The following is a 25,206-nucleotide window of genomic DNA, read 5'->3' as shown; positions in this document are numbered from 1 at the left end:
ACTGCAATGCTGTTTTAGAGCACAGTCAGAGGCAATAAAGAAATAAAGTGTTTGTTCTTAGGGGCGAGAGGGAAAACTCATAAACTTGTTGAGTTTTTGTGATTAGTTGACTACCATATTCCCTTTTCATGAATGGTTTACCTTAATGTTCAAGTGAAGAGCAGCTTTTATTCCTAGTTCTTTTCTCTGTGTCAGAGTCCAAGAGATAGGTGAAAAACAGGGCTGAGGTTAGGGTTGTGGGTTACAGTATACAAATCAGTTGCAATGTTCTGCTTTGATTTACGATCACCATGGCTCATGAGTGCCTAAGCTGCCTTTTAAAATTTATGCCTATAGATTGTTTTCTAAGAGTTGTAGTGAAGAGGCTTTAGTAGTCTATAATAAATGGAAGAATAAAGTAGGGCAAAGGGAATACTAGCAGAAAAAATAACAGGCTGATTTATTCTCTGAGAGTATCATCCTGCTTGTTCAATAAAGTTTAACCAGAGGGTCTCATCCCTTTAAGCTCTCTGCCCCTTGGCCTTTTCCCCCTTACCTCCACATACGTGTTGAGACACGTTTTTCTCAGGTTTCATCCCATAGGTTTCTTCCTAGCCAGCCACCCACATCCTTTTAAGACAGATCAGTTGATTAAGTAGAACATTTTATGTGGGGGATCACCTTGGAGTTCAGAGTGCTCAATGTCACACAGAAAACAGCAGTATTCTCCCTGAAAGGATGCAACTGGAGAAGACATAAGCCTTGTGGTTTCCAAAGTACTGTAACCACATTAAAATCTGAGCACTAAAAATAGGAATAATAGGGTATTCCACTCCAGTAGCTTCCTAGACAGGATGAAGAACTATCACAGTCCACTTGGAGGTATGTAATTACATACTGAGTTTACTGAAAGCAGTTTCTACAGGTTTATTACATCATTCACAACAAAGCCATCATCAGCTACTGTATTTGTGGATGCTATTAATACCCATATTTTAAAATTAGTCATATGTAGTGCCTGTACATGCACTACAGGTATGAGAGCATTAGTGCTCCTCTGCTAGGGTTTACCCACTTTAGCATTTCAAGGGGTGTGGGTGGTTTTGTTTGGTTTGTTGGTTGCAATTTTAATAAATTTGAAGGATTCAGTGGTTTTGTTTCAGGGCTGGTGTAAACCTCAGACTCTTTTATTTAGTTAAAGAATGTTTTTAAGTATCTTTAAGTAGCTGTTCCCAAGAACGAGTAAAAGGAGAAGAATGCTGCTGGGTTTTGGAATTGTTGTCCTTTCTTTGAGTTAGATTTCAGAGGGAAATTTCACAGAAGATGACCTTATGCATTGGAAGAAAAGGCAATTATTTGCCCTGTTCAAAAAAAGAAAACTGAAAAAGCCAAACCCTGGTGACTTATTTCTTGACATGCTGTTGCATGTTTATTAATTTTCCCAGTCATTCCTGATGAAGTACTGGAGCGGGGAAGGTGGCAGCTGTGGGAGCATGACTTTTGTCAGTACATACCTATCCATCCAAATTTGCACCATGCAATTAGCCATTCCAATTGAATTCTTAAAGCACATGCAGTAAAATTGAAAAAAGACAAGGCTTGGGCATTTATTGCATAGAAGTCTGAGGTGTGCTGAAAGAATTCTAGCTAAAGAACTGTTGTGTTGTTTTTAATTGATTTATGGCAAATCAGAAAGTAGAACTGGGTCCGTGGACATGTAACTAAGAAGCATTGTGAGTGACGGCAAATAAGGGGAGAATATGGACTTTTGAGGAAGGTGAGTGGACAAGAATAGGACGGAAGTAGTGTTTATTTAGAAAATGTGTTTCTGTGTACCTTGACTATTTTTAGAGTAAACTGAGTGCACAAATGTGGAAGACATCATTTGCCTTCTGAGACTGAGTACTTGGAATTCTTTTGCCACACAGATGCAGGTGTTGGACTCTGAGCTCTGAACTCCCCTCCCTGGGTCTTTCAAGGCAGAGGTTGTTACCTAGATGGAATCACAGCACCGTCAAGGCTGGAAAAGACATCTAAGATTGAGTTGAAGCACTAATCTAACACTGCCATCTTCACCACTAAAATGTGTCCCCAGATGCCAGCCACATCTACACATTTTTTAAATGTGTGATTCCACCATTTCCCTCTTGTGCTGCCTGAGACAAGAAGTCATCACTTTTTCCTCTGTGTGTGTACGCACACGATTATTCATTTCCTCAAAAGCTCATGTTCTCATTTGTCTCCCTGAAGTCCTGTTCTGAAAGCTCCTCCTCAGCTGAAGCACCACAAGCTGTGGTCAGAGCTGAGGTACCTCTCTGGCCTTAGCCTGTGATGATGATGGTTTTTGAGTAGTTGACAATAAGAGAGAGCTAAGATAAGTTGCTTTATCTTGCATGGTTCCAGACAGTATTATCTCAGCTCCACAGTGGAATGGCAACTTATTTTCTGGCACTGACTTGGTGGCTGTGTCTTAGCCCCTGTTTGGGCCCTTATCCGTGGGCAGTCTCTCTGATTGGGTTTATGGTCTCATTAATGAGTAATACATGCACACTGATGTAATTAATTTTCTTTTCTTAGAGCGTCCCTGTGAAGCAGGGACACTCCTTCAACCCTTAGTTAGCTGTTCGGAAGCAGGTATCAATTCCTGTTCAGAGGAGGAGAAAATTCCTTTAATTTAGAAAAATTAAAAATCACAGATATTTCCATAAAGTGAAAGGTAAAAGCTTTTGTTAATCATTATAGAAAGAAGGGATTTTTTTAATAAAGTATATGTCATATCTCTACAGATGCTTCATTCAAAGTGTACACAGCTTGTTCAGAATTAATTATAGGACTTTAACAGCAGTCAGTGGTTTTTTCCATCATTTTATCTTAAGCTGTGCTGCATTGGGTACCAACTGGATGTAGCACAGAAAGCCATCCCAAAATAATGAAAAGCATAACTTGGAGAACTGTGCAGATAATTGGTACTGTAGATAATGGGTGGACAGGGGGGAAGTTAATAATTTTTTTTTCTTAAAAGTTTCTTGATTTTTAGCAAGTTTTCTCAAGTTTTTCAAGATCAATTTAAGCGATTCTACACAGGATCTGCATAGCTTCAGTACATTTTTTCCAGATTAAATGCCCTTAAGGTAAGAAGACCCTACTTCATAATAAAATATGTCAACTCCACTTTTGAAATATTATTTTATTTTGTCATGAAGGGAGAAGTATTTTTGATACATTATAGGTATCCGAGAAGCTGAATTTTGAACTGCTTTTAAGGTTTCTTTAACAGTGCCATTTGGAATAAAGAACTGCAGTCTGGGAAATAATCTTCAGTAATAATAAATGCTGAAAACATAAGTTTTTTTCTGGTTGAAAAGGCAGAACTTCTGACCAACCCCATAAACCTAGGGATGTTTTATCTTATGCATTCGTAGGAGGTATAAGAGAGTCAGGCAAGGTCATCATTTGCAAAGTTTTGGGTTAATTCTGGCTCCTAGGCAATACAGAATTCTGTCAATATTTGGGAGGGTCCATTGTGTTAAGCTGTGTTTTGTAGTCTTGTTGGCCAGGAAAGCAAAAAGAGACTGCTGGGAACAAAGCTTTGCCATTCTAAATTATTGCTTTATTTAACGTCTGTCTAGTCATCCATTGAAAGTCTACCAGAATCATAAAGCAGATAGATGGTGATGGTCTGATTGCTCTTTCTAGGGATTGGGTTTTTTTTTCTTTCTTTCTTTCTTTTTTGCTTGTGATGGTGCTTTTATCACTACTGTGAAAAGCATCTTTCAATGTGTTCTGAAAGCATCAAGGAAGCGAGAATGAAAGTTTTTAAAAATGCTCCAGAAGTAAAAAAAATCCCCAAAACTATAATATAGTTGTCATGTTAGAGTTTTAAATAACCTGTATGTTTTAAGTTAATGTATTTATATGTGAAAGTGAGTAAGAATGGTGCTAGTACTTTGGAAGTGACTGCATTCCCTGCATGGATGTTATTCATAGCTCTGTATTCCCCATGTACATATAAAGCAAAATGAATTGGCTATCTTTTTACATCTCCCTTTGAATGTTCTCTAGTGACTCTGCAAGTTGCCCCTTTTTGTCTTTCTATTAAATAGCATTTAAGGCTTCTGGCACAGCTGGACTTCAGTATGTAAGAAAGCTTTTAGGGTATTACAATGTCATTAGCTATTGAAGCTACAATATTTGAAATATCAAAACCCATCCTGACTTTGCTGCATGTGGCATGTGTTTAAAAGTTTGGGTGTATATGTATATTGTTGAAGCTATCCCTGAACAAAATCATGCTGACAGTGAATAAAGAATCAATCCTGCTTCTTTTCTAATCTCTGTAATTTGAAACTGAAGACTTAGAACAGTGGGTCAGAGATTGTTCTGCAAGATAAATCCCTTGCATCACATAACCCTGACAACTCCCCAGTTCCATCAAATTAATAACAAATGGATGAGAAGATAAGCAAAACTAATGGGGAGGTTACATTTTTGTGACAAAGGTTTATGGCCATACTGAATCTCATGTACTGTGATATCCCTCCTCCTTTTCCTCCTCCACTTTGGTATTTTTTTTATTATCAGATCTGAGCATTCCTCTATCTGAAGCTCTTCTGTGGAGGAGATATGATCAATAGCAAACTGAACTGCATGTCTCCAAAAAGCTGCTGTGAATAACTCTCTACTTTTCTAGTAGAAATCACTGGTTTTTTACAAGGCCAGGCCTCATTCTTGCACACTGTACATCCATGTTCGGCTCCTTGGATGCTGCTACATGTTTGAAATACACTGCTGTAATTCTATCCCTCTCTTCTTAAAACTGTGCAATAATGGAGTTTGGCAGCAGTGACTGAATGTCATCTGGACTGGATCTTTTCACAAAGCAGGACCAGCTTACAGCAGGTGGCTCAGGGTGATGTCTGATTGAGTTCTGAGTATCTCCAAGAGTGGAGATGCTACAGATGGAGATGTCAAATCCTCCCTGCACAACCTGTTTCAGTGTGAGACCAGCCATGTTGTGAACTCTTCTTTTTCCTAATATCTAATTGTAATTTCACATGTTCCAACTTGTGCCCATTGCCTTTTGACCTGTCTCTGTGCAACTTGCTTTTAATCCAATCTGTTAAATTCTCTTGATTCACTACAGTAGATAGGTAATGAGCAGAAGAGTAAACACTTGGCAAATTACTTCTATTGGAGATCTGGTCCAAACACACCTTTGATTCCAATGGTCGAGACAACTGTACAAGATGTAGGAGACTGGTTTTTTTAAAATGGAGAATAGGTATTCCAATTGAAGGGCTATGGCATCAAATTTTGAAAATAATAGGGACCTGCTAGTTCTTCTATAGCTCTTAGTTGGTCACACATAAAGCAGGAGGCTGCTTTAGAGACAAAAGTGAACATGATGACCTCGAGAGTTCAATTTACAACTGCACATGCAGTTTGCCAGGGAGGAATCACTTGCTCAGGAAACTGAATAATGAATCCAACTTTCAACCCCTACTGGTAGGGGAGCCAGATAAATATGAAGCTTTTCTTACTCAAGGAGTATTTCTCCATGCTTATTCTCTTTGGGTTTATTTCATTTTTTCTCTTTTCCACCCAACAAAAAGCAAGTAGCAGTTTTTGCTCCTAAGAACGGAAATGGGAACTGATATTAATGAAGCCAAGTTATTTCTCTTTAAAGATTATTTCAGTAGGTTTGCATCAAGAACTTGAAATTAATCTGGAGGAGAGTTATAAGGATGATTTACACAAGATGAACATGAGAAATTGCTGTATGAACATACACTGTGGAATATGTTAGGGGGCCTCTTGATCATTGAGTATTTCAGCTGCACAAAGGAAGTTTTTACAGAACCTGAAGATCATCAAGGATCATTTCAATCCCCAAACAGTAAAAGGGTTATTTTTGTGCTTTGGTTTGGGCCTCCACAGTTAGAGGTGAAGGTGAAATGCTGGCTCACTGATGTCAAAGCCAAACTTTTACCATTTCAAGAAGTCCCTCCAGTCACACAGCCTGCAGCATGTAGTGGGACAGAGTCACAGTGAAACTCCACCATAGGAGCAAAATGTAAGCACTGCTAGGAAAGTAGAAGAATAAGCACTGGCTTTATCAACTGCACTGCTTATTCCTTTGCATCACAAATAACTTGAAAATCCATATTACCCAAGCTCTCTTGCTGTAGCAATATTGTGAATATCTTAGGCTAATGTGAATTTTAGGAAACAGTGTTGACTTCTGCTTCCACATATAAAATCTTTTCTTTGCTAGTTCTCCACTTGTAATCATGTTGTCCAAATACTCTAATTTTATACAGATAACTTCTTTTTTGTTTGTTTGTTTTGCTAATGAGATAACAAGGACATAAATGGGAAAGAAGATAGATCTACAAAGGCTGTGGTTGTTTTATCCAGAATTTCAGTCACTACTTTTTTTAGTCTGTTTCTGTTTAGCTAAGAAATTGAATAGGGCTTTAAGATATCAAGAGTAACAAGCAGTTACTTAGTAACAAGCAGTTCAGAACTATTGAATTGATTCTTTTTCTGTGTAGCAAAATATGTAATTGTTTGGGGGATTTTGTATCTTTCAATTTGTTTTTTATTGGGGGAGAGGACAAGCATTCATTGAGTTAAAAGGCTGGGGTGGGGAGGAATTGTCACATTCTCTGAGAAGCTTACCTGACATTTTCTTTCCCATCCCCTTAACACAGCTCAACTCCCTCAGATACTTTATATTTCCTAAAATCCCTAAGATTTTATTTCAGTATGTTAGGACTTTACAGGAATTCTTGGCCTATAGTCTGTATTAGATTTAGCAACTGGAATCTTATGCTTTACATTCCTGTTCCTAGGGATTGTTTACTAAGATGATGTAAGTGATCCCAGTGGTTTTTATTGGCAGTGGAAGGCACACTGAATATTCAAAGCAAACAGAATTGATTTTAAAGAAGGCAAAAAAAGTAACCACTGTGAAACTTGTGAGAGTTGAAACTTTTCTGAGCAGTTTTTCTGCTTTGTGGTTTGCTTTTCTGGTGTAAACCATTTTTAATAATATGATACACATCTTCTCCTTTGATAAACCCAAAGAATCTACCACAGGCTTTTTTCAAAAGAGCAGTGATGCTTAAATTCTTGTTATAGTAAGGTTAGCCACCTCTCCTTTTACAATGACAGAATAATAATTTACGTTTATACTACCCTGTTTCCTCCTGGGACTTCACATAAGCTTCCCTCTTGTTACACCAGCCTTCCAGAAATCCCATCTTCTGAAACTGAGAAGACTGTAAGGAAGAGATAAAATTTCAAATCATTATTTATATTCCTTAAGTAGAGCATTGAAGCACATTCTGCTAGCATATGCCTTTTTTTTAATAGGAAACTAATAATTAATGTGATCACAGCTTGTCTGTTGGAGTCTTCTGAATGACAAAGCAGAGAAGAGTCCCACAAAGTCAAAACGATGTGTGCACTAAATTGATAACTTTCAGAGTGTCACCATTGTTGACAACAACATATTTGTCAGAAGCAAATATTATTAAGTCTACGGTCTTATATATAGTGTTTATAGACATGATAGGAATGTGGTCTTGTGGAGGGTAGGACCCATATGTTTTCATTTAGATACTTTTCAGTAAGCTTTTAAATCTTGTTGAAGACCTTACTAAGTTTGGTTTTGAGTGATCAGTTGGGAAACACTGTATTTAAAGTATTGCTCTATTAAATTAATATCTCCTGTAGAGATTGAATCTGTTGATTATGAAGACAAATAAATGGGAGAGGGGAACACAAGAGTTCAAATTCAAAAGGTAGAAACCAGTTCACAAAACTCATTCTGATTGTAGCCACATGAAAGAAGAGACATAATGTGGTACAGTGTTTTCATATTGTGTCCTGTGCCTGCAGAAATATTATAACTTATGAAGCCATGCTTTTTTTGTGAAAATTTTATCGTCCTATGGTAAGCCTTGCTGTGGAAGTTTTTTCTTGGCTGTATTCAAAATGTACTATATTAGGGATGAATCCAGCAAAGAAGATACTCAATATGTAGAATACCCACGTATATAAGGAATCCATTTGCTTTTTAGTATTTGAGGAAATTCTGCAGGATGTTCAGAACCTGGAAACCTGGAACTTGAAGTACTTTTGTTAAATGTCTCCTTATTTTTCTTTGTCCTCTTGTAATGACTCACTTATCGCTATGCACTGAATGGAATAAATAGATATATCTGAAAAATATACTTTTATAGTATCTCCAGAGATCAGCAATGACAGCTGCAAAAGCATGGTGTCCCCTTTGTACATGGGAAGTACAAAGTGCCAAGGTCACTCAGACTCATATGTTTTGAGAAGACAATTTCTGTTTGGTTGGTATGCCATGATTTCCCTTTGGCACTAAATCTGTCCAAAGAGGCCAAAGTATTGGATCCATTACTTCAATACCTGCTGAGAAAACTTTCAGGTTTAAAGTTTCTGCCAGGTAAAGAAGCTTCTTTTGCTTAGTCCAGTCATTACAAAAACTCCATATTTCCTTCAAAACAAGTTTTAGTTGCAGGTCTTACTCTTTTGTTGAGAGTAAGAGATATATTTGGATTTTTGGAGAAAGAATGGAACATCTGTCTTAAGTAGCTCAATTAAAAAATTGGTGTGTGTAGTTAGGTTCTCCAAAGCATGATCAAGAGCATCTCTGTTATGTTTTCTGCTCTGACTCACTGCTGTCTTTACTGTTGTAGAGGAAGACAATCTTCCTAATTCAGGCACTTAAGAAAGTTGTCATAAATTAGGCACTTTGAAAAGTCTCATCTGTAGGTATTAGCTCAGCTCTTTTTTCCCACTGGATAAATGTTTAATCTTTCATAAAGTATGACTTGGTTTTAGCCTTTATACACCTGCCTTTACAGTAATATCCATGAAGTTTTTACTCTTTCAAGTAGTCCCACAGAGATCAGTGAAGATTATTTGTAAGAGTAACATCTATGGAATCTGCTTCTATATTTGGTTTCTATAACTCAGTTGTTGTTTTTTTTGTGTTATGCATGCATGTTGTTTTCTCTTGCACATCCCTTTTAATGCAGTTGGAGGGTGTTTTTTGTTTTTGTTTTTTTCCCCTTTTTTCCCCCCCTTTTTTTCTGGTATTTCTGCTAGTCTTGCACAAATTAAACTGTATAAGGAGAGGGGAATTATGTTGTAAGGGATAAGTGATCACCCATTCTTGCTCTACCCTGATTTATTTATAACTACTTAATTGATTTAGTATTTTTAAACCCTTTTTTATTTTTAACTTTGAACTAGAATCAAATTAAAATTTGGGTTGCTTTTGTCTGTATTTGTAGTATAACTGCCCTTACTTTCCACAGGGTCTCTTAACAATCCAGAGTTTTTTGTGTTGAATGTTTTAGTGGATAATTTTTTTTTTATTTTTTTAAATTTTCCTGAATACCATTTTTGTCTAACCTGAACATTAAAATGAAATGTATTTAGTGGTCTAAGTCCTGACCCTGGTGAACAGCAGTCTGCATTACAAAACACAGAACTGGTGGTTTCTGCTTGGGGACACTCAGACCCAGTCAGCATGGGGGCACAGTTACCTCACACCCCAGGGAGTGTTTTCTGAAGGTGAAGACTGAGGTCATTCATCAGGCAATAGGGAAAACCATCTCTTGTGAAACTGGTCTCTACACCAGCCAGAGAGAGCATTTCCCAGGGCTGCTGCTGCTGTGGCCTCATTGCTCCCTTTGGTTAAGAGGTTTTATAGTCTGGAATCTCCTAGACTCCCTCAGTTCCATGTGCTATTTTCTTTGTAGTGGAATATGGAAGCAATGATTTGTGTTTCAGGGTGATGTTTTTAGCGGGTTATAAATACCTTAATATAAGTAAATTCCTCATTCTGCAACGGCTATTATATGTTTTGCTTTCATTGGATAGCTGGGACATGCGATTAATACACCAATTTATGTTGGTTAGTACATTATTGACTGTACCCTCTACTCATTACAATGCTTTCCTAAGAGTTACTCTGACATTGAAGTTGAGAGACTTAAGTGGCTGTCATCTTTATGCCAAATGGATTAAAACAAAAAATGTACAGCCCTTCTTAGTAGATCAGTCCTCAATTTCAGCTGGGTCATACCAGGTTAATAAGACAAAGTATCAAGTTGCCTTTTGTGTGTTTTTTTCTCTTTCAGTTAAAAAAAAAAAAAAAGGAAAAGGAAGGTTTGGTTTTGTTTCATATCTTTCCTCTTTCAGCTCAAAACTGTGCGTGAACCTTTTTATTTCGGAGCACAGTAACACAATTTAGATAGTTTCACACTTGTATTAAATTTACCATAAGTGAAAATGCAAATTAATAATTTTTTTTTTCCATCTGCTGTGTAAATAAGCCTTAAATCTCCAGTGGTTACTGAATAGGGGAAGTGGCTTAACAGGAGGAATGAATACAGGGCTATCAGTCTGAATTAGCCAGAGGGGACATAGGTAGAATAATTCTTTGGGTCAGGGCCATGAAGGAGACTGCTCTAAAAGCCCATTCACCTTTAGTTTTTATAACATTGGCAGTATAAACAGGGAACATTTTTTCAGAAACTGGCATAAGCAAAATCCCCGAGTTGGGGAGAGGATGTAGAAGGAAGGAGGAATGTGCTGCTGGGATGGGCACTGGTGGGAAAAAATTCTTCAGAGTCCAGGGACTTTGTTGGAACCTCCAGAAAAACATCCTGTACCGCCAAATAAAAAGAGTGAGCTCCCTTCTGAGTATGTTTTCTCCTGTCTTCAGGTTGGGGTGGTCACAACGCACCTCTTACCTTCAGCTTACTTTTTCCAGGTGTTTTTTTCTCTTGTTCTGTAACTTCAAAGAAAATAATATATTTTTGAAACACTCTGGAAGCTTAAACTTGAGCACTGATTGTGGCATAGGCCACAAGACAAACTCATTGTAAAGGTAACTATAAATACTGGAGTGGGGAGAGAAAAAGGAATCTTGGCTCACCAGTGGGCATGACTTTATTACCATATGTTGAAAAATATGTCAGCTGGAGATGTCAGAGTATTTTTGCATACCTCAAACCCTTTGCAGTCACTCTTTATGATCTCTCTAAGCTCTGTGCAAAAGCCACAGCTCTGGTACACCTTGGTCAGATAGTGTTGGGAGTCTCATTTGATAGCAGGTATTTCTACTCTTCTCTGAACTTTGATGTCTGTTTAAATTGCAAAACGCTGGACCTTGTTTAAAGTTTGGGAGGAGGGTGGGGTTTAAACATGTTGGTGCTGTCATGTTCTCTGTCCTATTACTTTTTAAAAATATATTTTGGGCAATTATAACCAAATTCAAGTGTGTCAAAGATATTGAGCCCAAGTGACTGTTGTGGAAACTGGCAGCTGTGGAGATAAGAGAGTGCCTGATAATGTTCCCATAATGGGGAGGCTTACCCCTTACTTCACGTGGGAAAATAATCCCAGGGAACACCAGTCATTTGGTTTGGCTATTTATGGAACTACTTATTTATTCTTAGAAATCCTTTGAGGGTACTTTTGTAAACTGAGTATCTACTCTGTACAGAAATGTCTAGATGGCTGTGGCAAGTGACATTTTGCTTTGGTTGGTTGTAGATGATTTTGGCATGTTCTGGTGCCCTACTAACATCGGTGGTTTTTTATTTCTTTCTCTTCCCAAGATTTCTTTCGACCTAGCCGAATATACTGCTGACGTTGATGGGGTTGGCACTTTACGGCTCCTAGATGCTATTAAGACCTGTGGCCTTATCAACTCTGTGAAGTTTTACCAAGCCTCCACCAGTGAACTTTTTGGAAAAGTGCAAGAAATCCCGCAAAAGGAGACCACCCCTTTTTACCCAAGATCGCCTTACGGTGAGGAGCGCTGATGGTGTGTGTGTAGTGTCTGTCTGTCTGTTCTCCCTGCTCATGTCTCAGGGCTGAAGTCATTGGGATGTGAGATTAGAATGATGATAGAGCTAAAGTGACTAGACATGTTGAGAGGCATACCTTTATGAATTACTATATAAAAAGTATTTGCTGCCATTGCCTGGGGGTTGGAAATTAGCATCTCACTTGGCCTTGTTCATTCAGCTCAGAGGTGAAGAGCTCTTGAAGGAGGAGGGGTAGGGGGTGACTCTTCCTTCACAAAGGGTTGTGAGGCCACTGAAGTGATAAAGTTTCATTTCTTTTTTTTTTTTTTTTCCCCTAAATGAAAGACTCCCAAGAGCTCACTTCTTCCTTCGTGAACTCATATGAAATTTGAAACACTTATTAAAGCAATAGGCATGGAGGATTTTAGTGATAAAGTTTCAAATCAGTTTGAGTGTTAAGGCACCAGATTTTCACTTTTGTTCCTCCAAAGTAATTTTGGTTTTGTTTTGGGTTTTTTTTTAATTAACAGAGGTCACTACAGTGGCATATTTCACACGCTCTGACCGTGCTAATTATACTGTAAAAGAAAAAATGCTGTGCTTGAGTGTGTATAAGAAAACAAGTAAGAAAGTGCCCTGATGTTTCCTGGCCAGTTCAGAGGCAGCTCAGAATATGAGTATTTTCCCATTCAGCTCCTGTTTATTAGAATAATTTTTTTTTTTAATATAAAATTCAGCACATGTAGGGAACTAATCAAATATTAAAGCACTTTGCTGTTGAAATGTGGACTTCACCTTGCATGTGACAGAAATGTGTGTGTGTCTGAGCTGTGTATGAGCTGTGCATTTATACAATAATGCTTCAAAATTATTTTTACAGGGGCAGCAAAACTGTATGCCTACTGGATTGTGGTGAACTTCAGAGAAGCCTACAATCTCTTTGCTGTGAATGGCATCCTCTTCAATCATGAAAGCCCCAGAAGAGGTTAGAAAATCCATGTGAAACTGTTTCCAACCTTGCGTATATCTGATTGGAAAAATGGAACATTGCATCCACAGGTTTCATTTCAACTTGCCAGAATTCTGTAGGGAAGGTGTCATGACTTGCAGCCTACCCATGGCATTTGGTGCAGCCCTCCTGGCAGTCTCAGAGCCTCAGAGCTCAAGAACAGCAGCTTTCCCTTTCAAGCATCGTGTTCCATTTTGCAGTTCACAAACGCTGAAGGGAAGTTTGGGTATCTAATATTGTGTCCCTCTTGATAATAAGTGAAGGCAAAAATGTTAACATGACACATTAAAAAAGGCAGGTTTTCTAAACATTTATTTGGGCAACTACATAATTTCAGGTGTGACATACTGAAGATTTTAATTTGTGTATAAATGTTAAATTAAGAGGCAAAAATAATAGATGCTCTAAGTTCATAAGACTACTTGGTACAGCCTGGTATATTTTGAAAACATTTTGAATTATGATCCATACTGTTTTACAAGATGGCTTTTAACACATGGCTTTAAAATGCCTTTCAATTTAATCCTTAATAGCAATGCAGCTTATATTCCACTTAATCATCCCTTTTCCACTCGCAGTACTTTATGAACAATTAATGCTGGTATTTATTTTGAGTCAGACTCCATGGTTGATTAGAAGTCTCTTTTACAATGACAGTTTTCCTCTGCCCTTTAAGTACTGTGACTGGAGAAAACACTCTAAAATTAAACTTTAAATTAACACCGAAAACTGAATTCTGTGTGCAGAAGCCTTTTATTGTGGTCTGTATCTAAATGAAAAATAAATTCAAGTTTTACAGGAATGCAATTGTATAAATTATAGCCTGGCACCAAACATAAGATTTTTAATCATACTTATATGATACTTATATAAAACAGACCATAATTTTAATTTCAACTCTGCTTAAAAGGAAAAAAAAAAGAGGAGAAAAAAGGAATCCATGTCAATAGGATTTAAATATTCATTTCAATCTTTGGAAGTCAGCTGTGAAACCTCATCATACAGTGGGTAGGCATTTACAGTAATTGGTGGTAGAAGCTGGTGTATCACTTCACTGGAGCAAATAAAGCACAAGTTCAAAATTAAAGGGGAGTCATATTCACTAGCTTATTTAATTTAGACACCCTAATAGTTTGCTTTCTATTAAAGGGTTTACTGAGGTGTATTCATAGTGTGCTGTAAACTAATGCTCAAATTGCTCTGAGTTATCTCTATGCAATCAAAACATTCTGACCATTGTAAAAAATGTGGGAATATGCAATAAAAAATATTAGCTTGGCATGATTTCTAATAACGTTAAGGAACGAGATTAAAGTTTTATGAAAATGTACTGTTTCTGATGGTCTGGTATAGAAGGAGGAAAACTTCAGTACTCATTGGTATTTTGATCCCTCTGATGCTCCTGCTTTAACGCTACTGCAATAGGTTTTGGAATCTGAGGTCTCTTTTCAACACATTTAATGTCCCCATAGAGCACTCAAGTCTGATTTGAAGTCTCAGGCTGTACTTTTCATTGTGTGTGTGTTTGCTGAGTGTAGATTTGGGCCCTTTATGCCATGAACAGGAATCTTGTCCTAGAAATGGTTTCAGTTGACTCTTTTTGCCTTAGCAGGAGTACTTGCCATGAAAGTAACTGTAACTACAGACCAGTGTTATTTGAATGGTGTTTTTGTGGGAAAAGGTTTGGAAGACTGTACAGATAAGATGTACTGTACACAATATAAAAGTAGTTTTGAGATTGCTTCTTGATAGCCATTCATCACTCTCTTAATATTTCTGAAGATTGCAAAGGCACTTCAGGAGGAAAAGAGGATTTAACTGGAATTTCAAACTCCTGTGCAAAGCTGGTAATATCCATTGAAGTTTTAGAATGCTTTATGGTTTAGTCTTTTTTTATACTGATTTCAAAGATTGGGAATACCTAAATAAATCAATACATATTTTCTTTTCATAGTACATACCATTATTTCAGTTAGTTTAGGGTTACAATGAATGCATCAAATGCAACATCCCATTGATGGTGGTATTATTTGCATCTTGTCCGCACAAAACCTAATGCCCAGGAATCAGAGAAGAGCAGAAGGTTGCAGAAGTGCCACTTGCTGAAGTGCAGAATTGATCACTCCTGGTGGACAGTGCATACCTAAATTTTAAATCATACTTTTGAAATTTTCTGTAAGTTTCTTTCGCAAAATGTATTTATGGGAAAAAACTGTGAAGAGACAAACTCTAGTATTCCTTGTAGCCAGAGATCCATGAAATATGCTACACTGGAAGGCAATGGTAAGGATGAATACAATGTGTTTTTCATGCCTTGGAGTCTACATTGTAGGCTGTGATCAAATACAGAAGTATTTGTATTTGAAGTATGAGTACTCATGTTGAAAGATGGTGCATTGCAGTTGTCTGCCCAGTTGGTCACTGATGTTGAATCAAGGAAACAATTATAAATAGTTTGCTTCATGATCTGTATTGTAAATAAGTGTTTGGGGTTGCTCAAAAAATCACCCACGATGATTTTAGCAAAAATGGATTTAATATGAATTTATAAAAATTCATCGTTTCAATTTATAAAAACATTATAAAGTATAAAAACATTATTTAAGAGTAGTAAGTAACTCTGTTACTTACTACATGGATGAAACATACAAATGAATACTGAGTTAGAATCAATTTGCAATGATTTGCACAGAGACTAAAAGCACTAAAGTGTAAGGGAGACCCATTGAGTCAAGTTTATAAACTCCTGATGCAGCTTAGATGCAGCTAGTTCAGTCTTTAGTTTCAGACCTTTACAATGGTTTATGTCTAAAAAAAATAATTTTTTCATTCATTTATTAATTTAGCATGCTATTAGCAACTTACTGAGCATCTGTTGTGAATAAGGGGTCTCTCCACTGTGATACCTCAGTCTTCGGTCAAGAATCTCAAACCTTGAGATAAGTCCCAGATCAAGGGGAAAGGCACTGCAAAGCAGTGCCCTTGCAATTTAAACGGAACTAAAACTGCATTTATCCAAAGTTTTGGTAGAAAAGTCTCTCTGGCTCAAGGAACAACTTTGAGAGGTGTCCTGACTCAAGAGGGGATCACTGCCACACAGCCATGCTGCCTTGCAGAGAGAGATCAAAGAAGGCTCAATTAAACTGTCATATTTATGGGATGAAGTGGTTGGCTTGTAGTTGAATTACATGTGATGGGGAAAGTATGTATGAGAAGGTATGTTTGGACCCTCAGCTGTCTTTGTACTTCACTTATCGAAAAACTTGGAAAAACCACACACTATTCATGTGTTCCAAGTATCAATGCACCCTGGGTTAGCCTGCCCTTTTGTGGGTTTCCTGGAGGAGTTCTTGGCGCACCTGCAGCTCAGGCGTTTACATCCTTTGGAGCCTGTACTGCTAGTTTGGATAAGGGGGCCAAGTGCATCTGCCACGATCCCTCTTTATATTATGTTCTGATATTGTAGTGCTGGGGCAGCAGTGCACGAGCCTAGTGAAAATGAGAACTGTCTAATCTCAAGAGCTGCTTCCCTACAAAAGGAGTTCAGGAATCTACACCTCTTCTTTCAGAATGCAAATTCTTCTTCTGAGCCTTTCCAGCTTAAACTCGGAAAGGAGCACCAGTAGTTAATCTCATGTAGCCTGTAAAATAATAGGGAAATCTGCACAGGGTTCATAAGGGTAAAGAGTGCTCAAGTCTAATGTGAAAGGTTTCATATTTCTCAAAATTACAAAGGCTTGAGAGAAGTGCTGGCTTTGGGAACATTTGGTTTTCTACTTTTATCTTGCTCTCTAAGAGAAAGACAGTAACAGGAGTAGTTCTAAGATGTGACACCATAGTGCACTTAAGTTCGCTGTGTGGGCTTCCTTTTAAGTATGATGTTTCATGTTCTGACAATCAGAGTGACTTTACAAAAACACCAGTGATAAATTCAAGATTGGCTGAACCCACTGCCTGAGCCTTATATCTTAATTTGGGAATAGTACAGCATTATTAAATTGCACAAGTACTTGGGTCTATACTCAAGAGATACATGTGTATGTAACAGCAGAAAATATTATCTAAAACTTCATATGAAGTAAAATTAGTGGCTGTGTTAGACTAATCTTAATAAAATATACATCTACTTTGAGCCTTTCTGTAGTACTTTCTATTATTTTCTTTATATTATACGTACTGCCTCTCATTTCACTTAGTCACTTTTACTGTTTTGTAAAATGAAATAGTCACTTTTTGACCGGTACATACTTTTCAGCTCACATAAATCAACACAGCTGCACTGAAGTGAGTAGGGTTGTGTTGATTTATGCCAGCTGAGGGTCTGGCATACTACTTCCAGTAATAGTCTGGTAATGTAAGATAAGCATGACTTGCTTCCTTTGGGGAAAAGACCTGTATTAGCAGTATATTTGCTAAAGCTAATTTCTTCAGTTACTTTCATCCATTTTATCCAGGTATAGCTCAAGAGTGTCATGATTTATGGTCATGCCAAGGTGAATGGGATCTTCCATTTCTGAAGCTTATTTATTTTCTAAGTATGACACGAGCTGAAAAGCAATATGCTCTACAGTAGCTACAGGCAGTCTCTGTATTCAAAAATGAACAAAAGAAAACCTAAAAAACTTTTCCAGGCTAATGTTTGGTTTTTTGCCCTCCCCCTCAAAACAACGTGATGGGATACCCAGTGGGGGAGGTGATGGCTGTCAAGTTGCTGGTGGTAGTTGAACATGTCTCCCAGATTACCAGTGTGGAAATGTTTGCCCTGTAGCAGCATTGGAAAGATATTTCTGTTCCGTGAGATGACGGTTTTGACAGTGGAAGAGTGAGGCAATTAGCAAGTCTAGTTTTCAGGAAAGCTGGGGCTTGATCCAAACCTTTTTTTTACTTCATTGGAAAGATTCCTGTTCTTTTGTTGGGCTCTGGATCTCGCTAATACCTGCTTTTCTGAGTGGGAAAGCAAACTGCTTGTTGACAGCGTCATTTGTTTCGTCCCAGACAAGCCCTTACTGTTGTCTCTCTTCAGTTCTGTGTAAGAAGTTGTCTCAGGTTTACAAGATGTGCCTTTGGATGTCTGAGATAACTTTCTGATTTGGTTAACCACTTCATTGCTTGCCTCATCTGATCTTAATCTGCCAAGATGTACAAACATGTACAGCATGTTTCCTGACACAATGCAACAAAAGTTTTGTTTGGTTTTTGTTGGGTTTTTTTTTTCCGCTAAGTAATACTTTGCCTCCACACATGACATCACTGTGTAGATCATTCAGTAGGGAATTTTTGTGTGTCTGATACCAGCTCTGGTAAAGCAGTTGTCATCAGACCATTGCTGTATAGCCAGAGGGAAAGGATGCAACTGCTCATTTCTGTGATCTCTTTCAGCCAGGGTGGAAATGGCTAGGTATTAGATTGCAGGCTGAATGTTGTCAAAGTACATGTAGTAAGATTAAAATGAAAATAAATAATATCTTAAATAGAATGGGGAGTGTTCTTTGATTTTATTGTGCATCTGGGTCTCAGGTTTGCCAGAGAGAACGGGGTAAGAGTTTCCCCTACTCACTGTAAATACTGCATGCCTTTTGATGTTATGGTTTTTGTTGGGTTTTTTGGGGGGTTTTTGGGGTGTGGTGTTTTTTTTGGTTTTTTTGTTTGTTTTTTTTTTTGTAATCAACTTTTAGTCTCCCTTTTGCCTCTATTTCTTAGAGAAGGCAGAAGCAGATGGTGACATCTGCTACTGGCTTTCACAAGAAAACTGCAATTCCTACTGTAGCAGCTGCTCTTCTGCATCTAGTGTATACAGATGTAGTTAACATCTGCCAGATTTCCCTTTCTCATGTCTGTATTTGGAGACTAATCTCTTAAAACACTTTCAATGCAAGAGAAGCTTGGTCAACCTAGTACCACTGGAAGTACTAAAGGCTTTTCTGGTGCTTTTTTGGTAAGTTGAGGCCTGTGAAAGACATAAGTGTGTAAAATTTTAGTGCAAAGCTACATTCATTGAAAGCAAAATTTCCAAACCCATGAGTATATCTCAATAGAAAAAATCAGCAGAGTATTGCTTGTGACTCTCCTGCTCCTTGCTGTGTGAGAAGCACACAGGCTGGCTGGTGTCATCAGGATCATCTGCCTTGCACATTGAATACTTGATGGCAAGGTACCATGGCCAATGTAAAAGGACTTACTCAGACATTTGTGTGCTATAGAGCAGCCAAGATCATTTCATGCTTTTTAGTTTGCGTGTTTCAACAGAGAAAGCATGCAGTGTCCTGGAGACATGCATTCTTACTGGCTTTTTCTCCCTGCTGCGAGACTGATCCTGCTAAGTGATCCATGCAGGTGTTCCCTTATCTACACATGCAGTCAGACATCACTGGGGATAAATGTGGGCATTACAGTCTACTTGCACAAATGCATTTGCAGCAATATTGACTGTAATAACAGAAAATTTTCAGGTAATACCTTTCCTTTGTTTTAGTTAAGTACATGTTTTCCCCTTGAAAAAGAGCTGGTGTTACAAGATAAGCAAATTCAGATAATTATGATGATGTTGAACATGCTACTGACCAATTAATACAGATCAGAGCACATGAAAATATGTGGAGATTTTTTATCTGGTTCTTATGGTGCTAATAAGCCATATTAACCTTATATTTTTAGTGCCGCTTCCATAGTGCTTGCCAGCACTAAGGTATGAAGGTAGTGCAACCACACCAAAATATGAGTGGCTTTCCCTTCATTAAATTGTGTTTTGAAAGCAGTACCAGACATCTGAAATAAAAACTGGAGAGTGAGAGTATTTCTGCATGCTCTTAGTTTTGAGCATCCAGATAATCCAGGTCAATACTGTGCAACTTGTCACATCTGGGAATGAAATAATCATGTATATGAACTGAATCAGGATATAAAAGGATATTTTTCTAAAGTGACTCATTGAAGAAGTAAGACACTGTGTTGAACAATTTGACTACTGAAATCTTTTTGATTCAGTCTTTGAAACAATAGTTTGTGGGAATCTTTACCACCTCTTTTTTTTTTTTCCTTTTCAATCTCAAAGTAGCCCTAATTATTCACTTCTGTATCTGATGTACTTTTCTGGGGTTTGCCACCAGTTTACCTAAGTAGTTATGGATCTAGCTTGTACAAAAAATAAGTAATTTCTTGCCTGTGGGTTTAGATTTTTTGGAACAGCTGCATTCACAACTCAGATCTCTCCTTGAGTGAAGTATTATCTTATCAGAAGTATCTTTTCATCATTAAATCATATGCTCTCTTGTGGCTTATACTGTGCTGAGAAGAAAGTAGATTACAAGTTTTGCTATCTTCCATGATTGATTTCAACTTTTTTTTAATCTAAAAAAAAAAAAGGGCAGAGTATCCCCACAATTTACAAAATGTCAAAGCTGTTAAATTTAGAAAGCTTTACCAAGTAATTCTTAATATTTCTTAAGTTATATTAACATATATCAGTGTTACTTTCTCAAACTAATACTTGCAGATTTTTTTTCTCTAATTAAATATCAACCAAAAACTTTAAAATAAAGTGCTATGAAATTTATGAAAGTCCAAAATGGGAAATGGGGTGGCAGACTGTGTATCTCACCTGTAGTGTTCTTATGCCTTCATTAATAAACAAACTTGTAGCAGGATTTTGAGAAATAATGTTTTATATGCCTACTCCTCATTTTTTTCCCCCTTTGTTACATTTATTTTTCCCCAGGCAAAGCACAATGGAAAATGTGACTATTGTGCTGTTCTTGTGTTTGTATAAATGAGAACATGAAGTGCAATACAAGCAAGAACTATGAGATTTACACCTTGCATTTTACAAACTAGCTTAAAGTGAACGTGGAGTTTGCAGAAGGTCAGCAGAACAGAACTGGTTTCATCCAGAAGTCCATTTAGCCAACTTACCCCATTGCTGGAACATGAGGGGAGAGTTCAGGAGACAGTACAGATGCAGTGTGGTCACCTCAGATCTCGGTAGCTGATGGGTAGGAGACCATGCCCAAAAGATGCAATCCCGGTCCACTGCCGGTCCATTCCAGGGCTCTGTGGGAATGCAGTCCAAGCTGAGATCCTCTCTGAAGGAAACCACTTCATCTGGGGAAGAACACCTCCTTTGAATGCATGGTGAAGTCATAGTTCAGTGGTACCCAGAGCCTCAGACAGAAGAGCATACTGCAGGATAGTTTTCCCAGATGTGGGGACTCAGCCACGGCCAACCTCTTCTGTATTTCTTCCTTTTCTCAAGAAATTCCTTGAGCCATTTTTGCTCACAATTGCATCTACATGATTATTTTGTTCTGTTGCAGTTCATTAAATATCATTGTATTCTGAAATATAGGCAAGAGAGGAAGAGAAAAAAAATCACACAAAGAACAAAGGTCCCATCATTATTGCAAGAGATGTTGCATAAATAAATCTATCTTATATTGTTGCTATAAGTAACGAGTGTTTAATATTTTAGTCATTATTGCCATATTAATGATATGTTAAGTTTCTGAAGATGTGTCTTACTATTATTAAAATTCTGCCAATATATAAATTTTTCATGTGATATATTAGTGTACTGCTTTGCCTTCTTCCTGCTGTGTAATCCAACATCAGTTGGAGACTATGAAGTAAAAACCAGTAGAAATTGCTTACAGCTCATCTTCAGAGTCCTGGATATCCCTGCAAAGATGTGACGATGTAGGCCTCAATCCACAACCTTCAAATTTTGGACATCATCTATCAGGTGCAGAAACTTGAAAGCCTGGTTATACTCACAGTTTATAGGCATGGAGCAACTGACCCATCTTAGTATCTGAAACATTTTTCTCAATAGCGTGCATCCTGTTTTCCCTAAAATGGCTTTCCAAAAAGTTGACAATTCCCTCTACTCAGTCAGGCATAATTAAAAAGAATTAAGTAAAAGTAAATCTGTTGAAAGTGCATGTTGTTTCAGAAAGTTATTTGAAATCAACCCACTGAGGCACTTCAGATACAGAAGACTGAACAGGAGAGACTAATTCACAATAAAACAATTTCAGCATTAGGGGTTCAAAAAACACTACAGAAGGAAATGTCAACTGATTATTCCTCTACAAAGTTAGCAGGATTCATTAAAAACAAGTGAGAAATGCAATGTCATTGGATGTCACCTCTGATAAGATTCACCATGCAATGGGATTTTATAGCAATTGTAGGAAGGTAAGCTGCTTTGTGTGAGAGAAAATTAGTGCATTTGGTCAGAGCTTGGTTTGAACTTAGAAACAGTTTTTTTCCTCTGTCTTGATTTCACTAAGTGTTTCACTTGCTGTTCCTAGAAATGTGTTTAAAAGTAAGAAACACAACTGCACAGACAAACATTGCATGTGTATGTTTGACTTCAGACCATTACATGCATTATGTACTTTCTGGGGATGCACAGAAGTTTTACATTTGTAAGCATATCCTGTTGTCACTGAAATAGCTGAAAATCCCAACAGCTGGCAGATTGCTGATTTCTGCCAGTTTTATTCATCTAATTGCAAGTATTTTTGAACAGATTTTAACTGCTGTTATAAGGAGTTATAGTAGTGTATGTACTGTCAGCTACATGTGTTTCCCACACGGTTGATGTTTGCACACCTTGCCAACCGTGTTGTAATATTTCCTTTTCAAGGATTTACCTTTCTTAGACTCTTAAAATTTAATTATGTTCTACTTAATTAGTAGGCAATGATTGGCAAATGAAAGCTATGGCTCAAAGCATTGTAATAAAACCAGATACCTGATGCTATTTAGATGTTGCAATATCAGTTGCATATTTTGATCTGTATTGTATCTCACCCCGATAGAATGATGGCTGTTAAGACAGAGACTTAGCAGGTTTCCCATGAAACCCTTCAGGGTTGCTCTTTGGTACAGGAAAACAAACCAAACCCAAGCCAAGAGAGGGAATGCAGTATCACGTATTCTCTGCTTTCTCTGAATTTTTTGCCCTAGGACATGTGAGTTTGAGCAACACTGCTGTAGAAATGTTGCAGGAATACTGATGGATTTTTATTTTTCAAGTCAAGTCCTTGATTTCCTTACATCATCTGTGAATAGACTTCTAGATAGTAAAGAATTATCCAGTAAAGGAACTCAAACCTTCAGTTTACATCCTTTTTTTCCTCCTCATTTATATTACAATCCTCACATTAAAAGAAATGTAAGGTTTTTATTCATGGCATCAATATCCACCAATAGGTGGACTGAAAACTTTACAAAATCCTATAGTAATCCCAGGTGTGGGCAATGTGAATCTGCAAAAATCTAGAACTCATTTTGGATTTAAGACAAATCCAGAAGTGAGAAAAACATCAGTAACACCCAGAAATATTTTACGTTCAATTTCCTTTTTAAATATTTTGAAACAGTTGCCTTTTTAAGTTATAAATCTTATTTGTGCTTTCTTGCTGACACTTTTCTCTCCTCAGCCCCACCTCATGCCCACATTCTGAGTCATTGGTAGGCAAGTGTGCATCCATTAGGGATACTTGTGTTGTACGCTCTGTGCTCTCACACTGAGTTTCTACTTCTGCAGACTGTAAAAATAACCACCAAGATCATTTGTTACCATTACTGCACAGCTTCAAGATAAATGGAGACACTGTGTACTTCCCAAGGTCAGGAAAAGTTCTTACTTCCCAAATTTTATCCAATTCTTAAAAACAGAGTAAATTGGAAATTATCCATGGTCTTAAAAACTTTGTTGGTTTGGGATGGCACCGGTATTGTAATTAATTTTAAATATTTATACTGAAGTGCCACTGAATTTAAAGTCAGTCCTGTGACCATAACAGGCATCATGCAAATATTCCTTTTTTATTCCCTGCTGTTTGTTTTCATAAGTATTGCATGTATCTGCCGTTGAAAGTCAGGCAAGTGGTTGCTAATTTTCACATGTGTTTTTCAGCCGGAATGAAAAACTCCTCTTCTCAAACCCTGACCCTTTAGGGAAAATGGGGATATACTGGTGTTAGTAGTGTGGCTTGTGCTCATGCTCTAGGGGGCTAAAGCATCCCAACTCCTGTGTTATGGACAAATCTCTCCCTTTTGTATGATCTAAAACTAGATAGTGGGTGTGCTTCTCCTTTTCTGAATAGATGCTCTGTGCCCTGAGCCATAACCTGTCCAGATGTGCTGCAGCTTCCAGGTAGTGATTTGAATCATCTGAATTTTGCTGAAAACTATATGCGCTGTTTGAGATTTGCACAAAAATAAGCTTTAAAAAAGAGTGTAGCACATATACAGTTGTTTTATTTTTAGCATATTTCATGGTGCCAGCAGATCTTGCAATAATTACGAAAAACAGGGCAAGATTGGTGTAACAGTAACTAAGACTGAGAACTTGAAAGCTTGACTTCATGTAACAGCAGTAGGAAAATGCTACCTTTGCTACCTAGTTCTGAAAGTGCTGGTGTTACTAAAGAACTGGAAACAATTTTTGTTGTGCTGATGAATCCAAGATCTATTGCCAAAATGGTGTCAGAAAAGTGTAAGCCAGTGAATAACAGGTCATTATTAAATTTTCGTTATGTCTCATGATGATGCTTTTCTTGAGAAAAGCATCATAATGTTAAATTGCACTTAAAGAAGCTCTTTGTTTTGAAATCATGGCATGAAGCAATTCTGGGTTTGATTTCATTAGTGTGCTGCAGTTATTGCACAACTCTGGTCTACTTGCAAGTAAGTTAAGTGTCTCCTGTCGCTTTGGTTCTGCAGGTTCATTGTGGGTTTGGTGGTGTGGTGATATCATCTAGTTTACCATCACATTTGTAGACAGTGATAACCAGGCATCAACACCCATGAAGAAACCCACAGAGTCATCAGGGAATGTTCATTCATTTTTTCCAAAATTATGTATGTGTGTGTGAGTGTGTGGATGATGCTTGAAAATGGCTGCCTGTACGCGAAAGTCTGGTGAAAGAATTTGTGTGTTCTGTAAAATTTTCTGTAAAAGAATAAATCAAAATTTTCCTAACTGATAATGTATGTGAGGGTTCAGTCAATCTCAATGTTGTTTCTACTGGTTAAAATCCGATAGTTTAATATTTAAAACAAAAGGCCTGGGATTCAGTAAACAAAACCTGAGAGATTTAACACTTTTTAAAATATGTTTTTCCTTGAGACTACTAAAATGCAAAAAATTAGAAATCCTCAAGGATTAACAGAAATACTATTTTTCTGTAGCCTGTAAGGAAAGAAATACTTATGCAGCTACATGATGAAGTAAGTTATTTTTAATAAAATCTCTGTTGCCTTTATCTGATTTTCAAACCTGCTCTTTAGTGACAAGACCATTCAGATTTTTCAAAGCCCTGGGAATCTTATATATTTTAAAGATGCCTC

At 37.5% G+C, this 25,206-nt stretch overlaps 1 protein-coding gene across 4 annotated transcripts in view; it reads left to right on the top strand.

The window, feature by feature from the left end:
- Positions 1-25,206, top strand: part of GMDS (GDP-mannose 4,6-dehydratase) — a 406,491-nt gene that overhangs the window by 140,301 nt on the left and 240,984 nt on the right. For all 4 annotated transcript variants that reach the window (XM_064426280.1, XM_064426290.1, XM_064426297.1 and 1 more), the window contains exons 5-6: positions 11,649-11,841; positions 12,721-12,825. In XM_064426280.1, coding sequence (XP_064282350.1) covers positions 11,649-11,841; positions 12,721-12,825 — 298 coding nt within the window. The remainder of the gene's footprint in view (positions 1-11,648; positions 11,842-12,720; positions 12,826-25,206) is intronic.

The sequence above is a fragment of the Passer domesticus genome, chromosome 1 (genome assembly GCF_036417665.1).
Source record: "Passer domesticus isolate bPasDom1 chromosome 1, bPasDom1.hap1, whole genome shotgun sequence".
Lineage (NCBI taxonomy): Eukaryota > Metazoa > Chordata > Aves > Passeriformes > Passeridae > Passer > Passer domesticus.
This window is presented reverse-complemented; position numbering and strand designations above follow the sequence as displayed.